Below are 13066 nucleotides of genomic sequence, written 5' to 3'. Positions count from 1 at the left end.
AGACTTAAAGGGGGGGGGGGGGCGAGAGAGAGCTAAATAAAAGGAGTTTCTTTGCAGCTCCATCCATTTCAATGGTGCAGCTTTCCCAAGCCCCTTTCTGTCGCCCATCGTCACCTTCAGGCCGGTCAGAGGAGGGGGAGGATAAGAGCATGAAGGCAGCCAAGCAGCAGGTGAACTTGTCTGGGGAGACTCAACCTCCCTCCAGCCCCCTGCAGTCTGCGCTGAACTCGGCAGCCTCTCCTTCCCAGGCGTATGAGACTTATATTGATAATGGGCTTATCTGCCTCAAACACAAGATCAGGAACATTGAGAAAAAGAAGGTAACTTGTTTTTCTTTGGTATGGCACATATTTAAGCTGCTAGTTGTAGAACTCAATGCCTGTTTTATAACAGCTGAAATAAGGTTGTGTAGATATAGAGAGTAATCATGGATTTTTTAAAAAATAACTGGTGGAAGGACCTGAATGTGGATTTGCTAGTGGTTTTTTTGTTATCATTTATAACCCCTGTGTAGTAAAGAATGATTTTCTTTACTCTTACTGTTCCGAAATGGACTACCTGCATTTGATGTTTTGTGAGTGTAGCATTATTGTTTCACAGAATCAGGAATTCAGCTAATTAGAAACCTGCTCTCAGCTGCTGGCTTTACAGTGCATGCCCAATAGTGAAAGTAATTGAATGTTGATCAAAACTGGGGGTGCTTCTCTAAAACTGAATCAATTCAGTACTAACTTGAAACTTACTTGGAGGTGGCTTATAGCCTTGCAGAAATCTTCATATTTCTTCTATTGATTACCTGCATCTAATATTAGGCTGTAGAAATGTATGTAAAATTGGGAATTAAAACAGTGTTTCCTCTGACTTATGGAAGTGTCAAATTATTAAATATGTATTGCCCTTCACGTTGCATATCTAAAATAGTCTATATTTTAAATATTGACAAATGTTATTCACTAGAAAGCCTCCAAAGCCTGCTGTGTTGCTTTGAACTGTGCTTTTCTGGGGAAGGGACAGGGACACCAGAACAGTATTAATAAGAACTGAGATGATACACCTAAAATATTGTGGCTATAGCTAGTCAGGCTTTTGCATTCTAAGACTCTTCAGTTGTCTGGCAGATAACTGAAGAGTCTTATGTGCATGATTTTTAATTGGGAAAATGCTATTTGCTATATAAGGTGAATAATGGTGCTGTTGCTTTCGGTACTGCATCAGGATTACAAGTAAAGCAATTGAATATGTTGTGCTTCTCTAAATATCTGAAAGCTTTGTGTTATGTCTTAGGGTGAGGAGAGGGAGAGGATCAGACTTCTGGCCATGTGGCTAGGGGACTTGATCCTCCTGCAGGAGATGCAGTATTACTGCTGTCTCATGTCATGCATCATGCTGTAATTTTGAATGATGTCAGATAAGCATGTTTTCTTTGTGTTGTATTCAAATTCTGTCCAAAGAAGCTTATTGTTGTCAATTTCTCAAGTATCTTTCATTTTCACGTTAGTGACAATATGGCCTCACCAGCAAATGAAAGTGTGACAATAAAATGAGTAGAAAGTATTCCTAGACTCATATAGGATTTACTCACACAGTACCTACGTGGATAGACTTAAAGTGAAATAGTATTCAACTTCATGGCAGTGAACTCCCCTTTCTTTTCCCTGTGTGTATAAAGAAGCTTGTAAAGCCTGATAGTTTAGTTTTGTATAGTTTACATCAGCTTTTAAAGACAGTTTCAGTATATTAGAAATCTTATTTCTTCTCTAAACATGTTGGTCCACTTTCTTAGGAAATAGTGCTGTAAAATCTTGATGACATAACTGAAGCCAGATTTTGAAAGCCATGCTCTGGAAAAAGAAGTAGGATTATTCAAGGATAACTAAATTCCAGCATTGACTAAGAAAAGCTAAAAAAGCCTAGTTTAAGATAAGGTCACTACATATGTTTGGAGGCTCTTAAAGATCTAGGGTCAATGCATTAGTATTTCTTAAATGAAACAAAGGTAGCAAGTAAGAAATGAAAGATCAAAGATAGGAAAAGGAAGTAGACAGTCCTGGAGACTGAGATTGCCAAATCAAAGGCATAGCAAAACTTTCTGTGTTCCTTTCTCCTGAAAATGAGAAGTGGTAAAATTCCTATTCTGTTGCAGTATGTGGATGACTTCAAATACAGAAAGAATGTGTACCCCACACTCCACATTAGACAGAAATCAATATAAAAAATTTACTTTGGATTTTCCTGCAGCTCAAACTAGAAGACTACAAAGATCGCCTGAAGAAGGGAGAAGCCCTCAATCAAGACCAGTTGGTAAGTTTGCTTTATGCAGGAGTGGATGGCCTCAAACCTTCAAACATGTCAGAAGGGATAGGTAATACCTGCAGGCTTGCAATGGTATTTTTCACAAAACCAAATGGATAAATTATGGATAATTAAGCTGAATGGTGAGCCCACAAGCTTTGTCTCCTACTTTAATCTTCACGTTATATACTGAGGTAATAGAAGGTCCTTGTTTATCTTTGCTCTGTAGACTTTCAGCTTCAGTGCTCCTGCACCTTTATTTCTTGATGAAGTGTCTGTAAGCAGCTTATCTACATGGTATTGCAGTGTTAGAAGCCAAACCTCAAGACTTCTGGGATAGCTAATTAATCCTCATGACTTCTTCATTAACAGGTGCTACCTGAAATTGCCTGTTGGCTGCACAGTGCTGTTGGTTACAAGTAGCTGTTAAAGTATAACTGACAGTCACTGTTGGTAGAAAGGAAGATGCTGGTCTAATTTGCATGGGATCTAAAAGCTTCCCTAATGCAAGAATTGATCTATAAATTACTGACTTAGACAAGAGAGTATCCCCAACTTTCTAGTGCTGCCATTAGATGGCTGGGAGTCTCAAGCACTCTCAAATGCTGTTAGAACAATATGTCTGCTTTGTACCTAAGGTTGCTAGGGTTTGGAACACCAGGATGCAAGATCAGTAATCAACAAATGCAATCCACTTTGTGGAGCTCACTTAAACTTGCCTGATGTTAAAACAGTGGTTCTGGCTTTTTTCTGTCTTGAACTAAAAGGATCTAGCACTGAAACCAAGTTTCTGTAATGTGAAAGCTATTGTTTCTTAAGCATGTCTGAGTAGCAATGTCACATAATCCAAAGGATTTATTGGTCTAGTCATCTAGGAGTCACATTTTTAAAATGTACTTCACACATGCTAAAGAATTGTGTGATAAAGGGCACTGATGCTTCAGTGGTGGTGCTGATCCTGCTAATGAATCAGTTGAAAAAAATACTTCATTGACTGTTACCTTTACCACAGCACAGCAGTATGTGAACACAAATATGATTTCCTTACTCTGAATCATTTCTGAATGAAATAGACATAAATGGGATAAGAGGAGAAATTATAACTTGCTTCTTAAAAGTAGAGTAGACCTATTGGAGTGAATGATCATTTAGCACTTAACTACAAAATCTGATGTAGTCTCTTGCCATCTCAAGTGCAGAAGTAAATGAATTAAATCTGATGGTTTGAAGTAGGATGATGACCTTTTAGTTCCTCTAAACTCAATCTGGAATCAGGTGGGCAAGAGCCTTTTGTGTTTAGATCATCAGTATTAAATACAATCTGTTTTCTTGTGTCACTTAATAGTGAGACTATTGAACAGTATTCTGTGTAAGTTTGATTAGTCTTGAACATGTGTTAAAGCTACTTCTAAATTTGATTATACATCTTTGGTATACACCCTGGACTGTGAAAAGCTGTTAGGTGAAAGTGAAATTAGATGTGGGGAACTAAAGAGGTGAATGATTCTGTAGATACATTTCTTGCAAATGTATCCAGCAGCACTAACTTCAGAAGATGGCCATTATCTTGGTTACTAGCTTTCAGTATTGCCAGCTGAGCTTAACTTTTTAAGTATTAAGATTTTGATCCCAGTTTCTGGGGTATCTCAGGCTTCTAAACTGCGGAATTAGATTCAGTCTTGCTAGTGAACTGACCAGTGGTAGTCAAACTGTTCAGGTGACTATTGTGGAAGCACATATCAACTTGATATTTAACTAATAATCTAGTCAAGACCCTTGTTTCAGTGGTTAAGATACAGAAATACTGCACTTGTACCTTTCAGATGCAAATCCCAAATGTATATAGAAATACTGGGACCTGGTGATTGAAGCTAGAGCAGAGCTTAATAGTTTGGACACTTGCCTGAAGAAACCTAACTGCCTGTAATACAGTGGAGCTCTAATGTAACTTGATGTCATCTATATTTTTCATTGTTTCAGTGCTCATCTGGTAATGAACTTGTTTTGTAAGCAATCTGGATTAAACTGTAATTACTTATGGTGCATGCCTGCCAGAGCTACTGTGTGTGCTAGCCTTACTTTAGGAAATGTTTGTTTCAAAAATGAGGCGCTTCTAGCAAGTTAAATGTTCTCACTGGCAATACTGTGCTGTTTTGCAAGCTGAACAGGCTTTCCTCACTGCTGTTCCTCTAGCATGCTGTTAATGAATGTTAATAACGGGTGTGACAAAAGAAAGCTATTGCTTTCCTGCAGGTTGAGTTGTAGCTTGCCATCAGAGCAGTGGTAACTGTTCTTGATGTTCTCAGGTAGGGAGTTTTACTCTGGGATTTGCGTTGTTAAAAGCACAATTACTGCAATCTGTCTAGTAAGTTGTTGGTGTTAAATTGTGAGTCTTCCTCAAATGTATGGGCATTGGAGAATGACTTCTAGACTCTCAAGTGCTACGTGAACTTGCTAATTAGTTCTTAAAAGTTACTTGATAGATTGTGTGAGGACAACTTAAACTACCAGATGAGCGCTTTACAGTAGCTCATGCACTTTGTTGTGTTGAGTGGCATTTAGGCCTAGTAATGTCTAGTATACCACAAATAAGTGAATGCAAGTAACCGAGCAATCAAACTGAACAAATGAACATGTAACTTGTTTAGGAACACATGGAATTTGCATGTCCCAAATCTTACTGGAACAGTAGGTTAAGCTTTTGTCACTGCACTAATGAAACACTTATCAACGCTACTTTGAAAGAGCTTTATATTTGACCAATAGGCCCATTCTTGAAAAACTTCTGATATCATGTCACAAGCATAAACCAAACTGAGTGTAAAGCACATGTGAACAACTGAAATTAAACTTAACTTGTTACTTCCCAGGCATGCCTTATGGTATGAGGATATGAGCAGCATGTCTAAACTGCAGCATTTTGCTATCTTGAGAGGTGTCAAGGAGACTTATAAAAATGAACTGACTCCTTAGTAGGGAAGAATTCATTAAAAACAGGGTATAGCGAAATGCAATTAATAATGTACTTTAGTCTTTTCTTGAAGTCTGGCTAGTAAAATATTGGTCAAAGCCATTAGTGAAGATGGGAACACTGCCTTATTTGTGGAAACTAGATTTGAAAGACTTTTTTCTGAAAGTATGACTTGCCTTCTATATTGTTTTCTTTCTAAAGTTTGTACAAATTATCTGTAAAATCATTCAGCTAAGCATGAAGGTAAAATATCTGTGCTGAACTTGTCTGTCTCCTGTATCTCTTCCAGGCTTTCATATCAGTGTCTGATTTCAAGTAGCTGTTTACCTCTGCTGAGATCTATGGGAACAGAAGTTAAAATGAAGTAACTGGTACCCAGGCTTTCCTGTTTCAACATTAGTATACCAAGTATTGCACAAGATGTTGCCTGGAAAGTCTAATAGAGACAAACTTGTAGGATATCTGTGTGGTGGTGTGAGATGGTGTGGTACTGCATCTCGGGCAGTTATGGGTGAATGGTATTTGTGACTAAATTTAAAGTACCAGTTACAGACATAGTATCTTTAAAAAAGTTACAGTTTCAGAGAAGTACACACTAAATGACCTAGTTCTCAATGAGAATTTAAGCACAAGGGGACTGAGATGCAACCAGTAGTCTTAAGCATGAAAAATACATTGTTATCTATTCCTTTGTAGGAGGCAGTAGAGAAATATGATGAAGTAGTACACAACTTAGAATTTGCCAAGGAGCTTCAGAAGACTTTTTCAGGACTTAGCCAAGATGTAAGTATAAAATGTTTTTCCCTATATTGTCAGGAGGTAACTGCAAAGTTTGTGCTACTCTTCTAATGGCTACACTTACATGCCAATACACAGAATACTAGGAAGTTTCTATCTTGGAACTTGGGGAAACAGTGTGCTTAAACTGTCTGGAGTAGTGAGCAGAGTAAATGTTGACAATTTACTGTGGAGGTCAGTGGTAGACAATAGTTATTCACTGTGCACCCCTGTAAGAACTTGTGCTTCAGTAAATCAAGTCATTGGAACTCAGCTGTGTTTGAGATGACTCCAGTTAACTTAGGTTTGAAACTTAGCGATCTTGCTGGTAGCTTGTGCCCAAGGCAGACTCATCTGCTGCATAGGTGTGGACTGGTGGGGGAGCAGCTGTACTAGAAAGGACATTCAGGTCTTTGTGGACAGCAGGCAAAGTAAATTAAGTCTACCTGTGGAACAGTGAAGGCTAGACTTAGACTGATGACCAGCAGATTAAGGCGAACTGATTATTTGGTACTTGTTAACCAGTTGTGTCTATTTCTGGTCACTTGGTACACAAAGGCTATAAATAACCTTCAGTGACTCCAGTGGTGGACCTCCAAATGGCTGGGGCCTGGAAAACGAGACCTGTGAGGGGAGCTTGCAAGAACTGGGCTTCTTGGGCCTTATGAAGTGAAGGCTTGGCAGGAGATGCAATATTAGCATTCCAATGCCAAAGAGATTACTGAAAGGATGGAGCCAGGCTTTTTGCTGAGATGTGTGGTAGGAGAAGGAATAATTAAATTGAAATAGTTTCCAACTAGGTAGGAGGAAAGCAGTCAGTCTGGATAATTGAGCACTAGAGCAGGCTGCCTAGAGAAGTAGTAAAATCTGTCCTTGGATCTCTTCAAGACCTGACTGCACAAAGCTCTAAGCAGTCTGGTCTTGATTCAGTGTAGCCTTTGTTCTGGAGGCTGGGCTAGATGACATCCCAAGATCCTTTCCAAACTGAATGTTTTGAGGTTTCCAGTGAGGGAGAGTGCTGGGCTTAAATCACTTTGGTTTCAGTGAGAAGTACAATGCTCAGTAAAATTTTACTGAAGCTTGTGGAGTTTGCCACTTATTCTGCTGTAGTTGTATCTCATTGTGGCAAATCACAGGTTTAGTGCTTTTAGGTCTTTATTCAGAGTTTAAAGCACTACATTATTTTTATTTAAGCAAGTGTTTTATCTTTGGAGAAACTGGTCTCTTGGCTCAGGTAAATACTGTTCTTATGAAAAGATGTGATCCAAGGTAGTGCTGGGGATACTGAACATGATTAGTCACTGCTCTGGCATTATTTCTCTGCCTCTTACAGAATGCTGAAGGACTGGTAAAATGGCTTGTCTTGGTGTTGACTGAGATGCAAACAATTTTGCTAGAGAGGCTTTTATTGTATATGTAGTAATTCCAGGTAGTGTAGTAAATCTCGTGAAGCACTATGTGAGCAGAGATTTAAGAGCCTTTTCACCAGTGTTGCTGCTTTGGGTTCCCTCAGTTCTATGTTGAATGTAGAAGCTACTGTGCTTAATGTCAAAACTTGAATTGCTTCCAATTACTTACCTCTGAAAGACTGTGACCAGTGTATCTTTCTGTACATGTTTTTAGTAATCCAGCATTAACTTCTACTAGTTCATGGTTGCTCTTGAACTTATGCTATATTTAAAGGCTAACCCACTTTGTTTTTTTGCTTGGCTGTACCTCTGCCAGTATGGATTCTACAGCCAATACCCATTACTGGAACACTAGGGGCCATTCTGGCAGCAACATCCTTATATCCTTTACAGTGCATTCTAGAAAACTATATTTTTGTAGATCTTGGAGAGAAAAGTAAGATACCCCATACTGAGGCATTTTAAATTCTGCAGTTACTTGGATAGCTTCTGCTGCATGATTCTGTTAGTACATGATGAGAAACTTCTCAAATAGGTGAGGGCTGTGTATGTTCTGTGACTTGTGTTGTTGCTTATTTAATGAGTGCTTTAGTCTTCTGCCAACAGAAATATGAGTAACTGTAGGATTCTGCTGTATCATTTAAATGGGAGCATTCAAAAGTGAAGAGGCAGTTGTCTTGCTAGGAGAAATTTGAGACCACTTCTGTGTTGCTAACTTCATGTGATAAATGTTAAATGTCAGCTAGGCTTGGATTTGTGCCTTGGTATCAATTCTATCAATTACTTATATTCAGTTATGAATGCTGTTACAATAAAACAACTGGCAGGCATAATCAGTATCTAAATATCATAAAGGCATGTCACAAGTGAAGCTACCAGTATCCAGTTTGACCAAAAGCTAGATGTGTAGAGAATTAGTAGATAAATGGGGAGCTCTTCCAGAGGAAGGGCTTGAAAGATCTTGAGTATCTGAACAGAGTTATGAGCTTCTGTTATCTAACCAAAATTAATAGTTATTTTGAGCAATGTGGGATGATCAATACTAGAACTTGACGTGTTTTATCCTAGAATCCTATTGTGTTTAAACAGTTGTGTTTAACTGTTGAATTAATGTATTGAAATAGCTGCTGAAAGCACAGAGGAAGGCTCAGCGAAGAGAGAGTCTATTGAAGCTTGAAGCAGAGAAGAAAAAACTGCGTACAATACTTCAAGTCCAGTATGTGCTGCAGAACTTCACTCAAGAGCATGTTCAGAAAGATTTCAAAGGTGGTGTGAATGGTGCAATATATTTGCCTTCTAAAGAACTAGACTACCTCATAAGATTTGCAAAACTGACATGTCCAGAAAGAAATGAGAACTTGAGGTAAGTTCAAGATTTTTGTCTAATTTGTATGCTTCGTTCGTGACAGTAAATGTCCTCTGTTTGACACTGCCATATCTCAAAATATTGTTTTGGGACACTAATTAAAATTCTATTCAGTACATTTGCTTTAGTCTGAGACTAGGAATGCAGCAGACTTAGCTCATTCTGAGCATTAAAGAGAAGCTGCAGTAATTACAGCCTTAGTTGTGCAAGTTACATACAAGCCCTGCCATCTTATATCTCCCTGTAGGGTTGAGGGGAGATAGTCCAATACCATCATAAGCAAGGAGGCTGATGGTGTGCTGCTTCCCTGAGGTCTTGCTGATCATGAAGTGAAAAAGATGTGGTAAACACAGGAGAACTGTTCTATATTCCACTCACATGATGATTCAGATGTGCTTCTTTATTCCAAGAGAATGTAAGGTGGTAGTCCCAAGACTCTCTTGCTATTAGTTTCAAAGGTCTAAAAATTTGACTGAAGTCTTTAATACCTCTGCACTAAGCATCATACACTAAGGTAACAAATTGTCAACAGATGTAATGTATGTCAGTGCTAACTTGGCACCATGCTTGTACTATGATGGCTTATGCCTAACATGACAGCCTGTCTGTTTTTAAGATAGTGTAGTAAGAATTGTATTTAAATATGGAAAAAGCAGTTATTAGGCAGTAAGTTGAAACACTTAATGGATAAGAGTAATTATTCCCATAGTCAAACATGACTTAAGTTCCTAAAACTTATAATCACTTCTCATATGCTAAACTTGCCTAATCTTTGTTCTTCTAAAGAACAGCTGCTTACAGAAGCTATGTATAATAAATGCTACAAATAATTTTTTCTGGCTTATTCTCATTTTATTAAACTTCCACAAGAAGCATAATCCTTTGGGATACTAAATTTCATCATGGTGGACTTCAAAATTCATTGTCTGGAGAGGGTAGAGTGGATCATGGACCTATGTTGAAGTTTCTCAGTAACTCGCGGAGTGGCAGGAGCTGTTGATGGTTGCCCCTGCACATGTGCATCCGAGAAACAAGATGATCAGCTGATTAAACAGCAGTTGTTTCCCTGTCTGGGAATCCTGGCTTGGAATGAAGTCCAGCCATATGGTCTTGTGGGATAGTGCTAGGCTCTCTAATCTGTCTTAATTACCAACATAATAACTTAATTTACTAGATTAAGTCATGTACAGACAGCTACAGATGAATCAATTTTAGTAGTGGATAGTGGGCTTAGTATTCACTCCATGTATACGGCCTTCATTTGGAAGGCTAAACATTAGTCAGTGTCTGAAAATGAGGGGCATTGGGATACCACAACACTTGATCTTGGCTATGATTCTACCTGGTAAAACTGTCATTTGTTTTAGTGTTGAAGACCAGATGGAACAATCTTCTCTCTACTTCTGGGACCTTCTAGAAGGAAGTGAGAAACCTGTGGTTGGAACAACATGTGAGTGTCTTATCTAGAGAAATAACTTAGATCTGAAATTTGTGTGCTATTTAAACATCTTAAAACCAGTGAATATTCATGGAAAGCTACTAGATTAAGCACTTTCAAGTGCTGTGTGTAACTTGGTTCATCCAAGGATGAACTGCTGTTTGTTCCAAGCTATGTTTAAGTACAGATCAATAACAATACAGCATGCTTTCTTTTTCCTGATAAAGACTTATTCTTCTATGAATGTACTAGCACCTTCTTGAGGAATAATGGTGGTGGTAGATCAAAAGCTGATGCATGAATACCTTGCAGACCCAGCAGTGGGAAGCTTTTTGCATAGTTATGGGCAAATGGGTTAGGATTGGAACACTGTTCCAAGCCATGAGATGCTTAGTTGAGTATACTGATGTGTATAACAAAGCTTCATTGGCCCCAGGCTGAAGGTCCCACAGCACTGAAGATTCTTTCTTGTAGGAATTCCAGGCTTGTACCTGTTTTCTGACTACAGTGCAGGATACCACGATAAGGAAGGATAGTCATCAATGGAACTTGCTGTGATCTCTAATCATGCACAGTGCAGCCTTACTTTGACCTATTGCAAGTGTCCTCACTTTTCAAGCACACCAAAATCTGTGGGACTCTACATATTTTCTTCCACTTGTGGCTTGGTTTCAAAAACCCTTGTTGTAAACCAACGTACACATTCTATGTTCCTATTTAGAGCTTGCTTGTGGGGAAACTGTCCTTACTTGTTGTAGTGTCTTCCCTGTTGGAAACAGACCTTGCTTGTCCCATTTACTCCAATCTTGTAATGGCTATGTGGCAGGAATCTTTCATTTGTCATTGACAATAATGTTGTTGAAACTGTTAGACCAGGGCACTAATGCACTCTAATTTCCACATACAGATAGTTGAACTGACAGCTAAGTGTTCACTGTTTTCATATAGTTCTGGACAAAGCGCAAGCTGGCCTTGCATTACTGCAGGCTGGTAACTTTAGCCTTGTATCTGTTGACATGAATTGATAGCTGCCTAGTTATCTTGGACTCCAAACTTTTGTAGCTGTTTGGTTATTATCTAAACAACTTTTGTGAATATTTTGTCAGTATCTCTACCCCTTTGTCAGTCTTGCGTCCTTTTGTGCAAGCTAAACTTCAGATAAAACTGTTATGTCTTCTTATTAGCATTCATTGCCTTGGAAAACAATTTTTTATATCTGTATTAAATTCTAGCTACTACTTGTGTTTGTATGGTTGTCACTGGTAGGAGTGATCTTTCACTGAATATTCTTCCTGTTCTCAAGGCTGCTCTGTTTAGCTCCTCTGAAACAATTTCCAGTATCACTGCTACTTCTGAAGGCTTACTCTCTACTCTAGTTTACTGTCTCCTTTTTTTTGCATAAAGGAGGAAACTGGACAGTGCTTCTCAGTACACAGTTAAGTTTTTCTTCAACCATATCAACTTTGACTCTTTTCAAAAACTTCAGAGGATTAAGTTCACTCTAGAACAGTCTCTTACTTTCTCTGTCCCTGCTTGTTTTTGCAGTTCTTAACTTTTCCTTCTGAGACTTAGCCATCCTGTCACTGGGAAGAGGGCCTTGTAGGACAGTTCCATATTGCCTTTGTTTAACTTTACCTATGCTGCAGTCTGCACTGTGGGGTTTTCCCTTCATGTGAGGCACGGACGACTCGGCACACCAATACGATGATCAGAGAAGTCGTTTATTAATCAGAAGGCTACACCTTATATTATGTTTTCTACTTCTGTATACTCTCTTGTTCAAGCTCTGTCACGCTTTTTTGAAAAGATTCAGATAGGTGCTTATGCTATGTGTAACTTCTATGTAAATTAGACACAAGCTCTTTGTCTCACCTTGTTACTATGATTTTATTTCTTAATTTTATCCATCTCTGGTTCCCCTAGTATCCATCTCCTGTTCCCCAAGTATCCATCTTTTGTTCCACAAGCTTGCTTCTTTGTATCACTCTGCATTTTTCCCACATCTTTTTACATTCTCAAAATGTCCTCCAACTCATTGCTAACATAAAATGATCCTACATGCACAACATGCTTTTAGTATCAATGCTGGCTAGCTTATAGATGGTAAACAAATCCCTTTCTAAGCATGTGGGAGACCAGGTAGCTCAATGTTTACCTTGTGTGCATTTAAAGGCAAGCTTCAGTCTTACGTATGGATTGCAAAGATTTTTTTCAGCTGTAATATAAAGCAGTTTAAAGAATACTTTCCTTTACTGAACATTTTATTGCTAGAACTCAGATGTGTGAACTTGGAGAAGCTGCAGTTTATCTAAAGAGAGGAAGTAAGGTGTCTTCATCTGTAATCTGAATACCCCTTAATTTGAGATTCTTATATCTTCATGGGTTTTTGCTCTTTAGATAAACACATGAAGGACCTGTTATCCAAACTTCTAGACTCTGGCTACTTTGAAAGTATTCCAACTCCTCGCACCATTGTGCCAGCGAAAGAATTGGAAGAAGAAGTAAATAGAAAATCTGAGAGAACAAGACAGTTGTCAAAAGGAGAGTCTATCAAAGAACCAGGTGGAGTATTACAGTGTTCAATTTCTGTATCATAATTTTGGGATATGCTTGAACTGAGCATTGACTTTGTATAACTTGATGTTAAACCTAATCCTGTGTGGTAGCTTACTTGTGATGTAGTAATTAAAATAGAACCTGCAAGGCTTGCAGCCCTATTCTGGCTAATCTTGCAGAAAAAAATCTAATTCATAGTAATAGGATGTTTTTGCCTTCTGAGCAAGTCTGTGTTGAAGATGTGAGAATTGTATGGT

The 13066-nt window shown here is 38.5% G+C and overlaps 1 protein-coding gene across 1 annotated transcript in view; it reads left to right on the top strand.

The window, feature by feature from the left end:
• Window positions 1–61: 61 nt before the first annotated feature.
• Window positions 62–13066, top strand: part of CAPRIN2 (caprin family member 2) — a 34315-nt gene continuing 21310 nt past the window's right edge. Inside the window, exons 1-6 of the mRNA XM_009698755.1 lie at window positions 62–320; window positions 2239–2301; window positions 5960–6046; window positions 8574–8812; window positions 10183–10265; window positions 12651–12815. Coding sequence (XP_009697057.1) covers window positions 72–320; window positions 2239–2301; window positions 5960–6046; window positions 8574–8812; window positions 10183–10265; window positions 12651–12815 — 886 coding nt within the window. The 5' untranslated portion in view covers window positions 62–71. The remainder of the gene's footprint in view (window positions 321–2238; window positions 2302–5959; window positions 6047–8573; window positions 8813–10182; window positions 10266–12650; window positions 12816–13066) is intronic.

This window comes from Cariama cristata, unplaced genomic scaffold (genome assembly GCF_000690535.1).
Source record: "Cariama cristata isolate BGI_N322 unplaced genomic scaffold, ASM69053v1 scaffold24004, whole genome shotgun sequence".
NCBI classification, from domain to species: domain Eukaryota; kingdom Metazoa; phylum Chordata; class Aves; order Cariamiformes; family Cariamidae; genus Cariama; species Cariama cristata.
The sequence above is the reverse complement of the archived record's forward strand: the minus strand, read 5'-3'. Positions and strand labels throughout refer to the sequence as shown.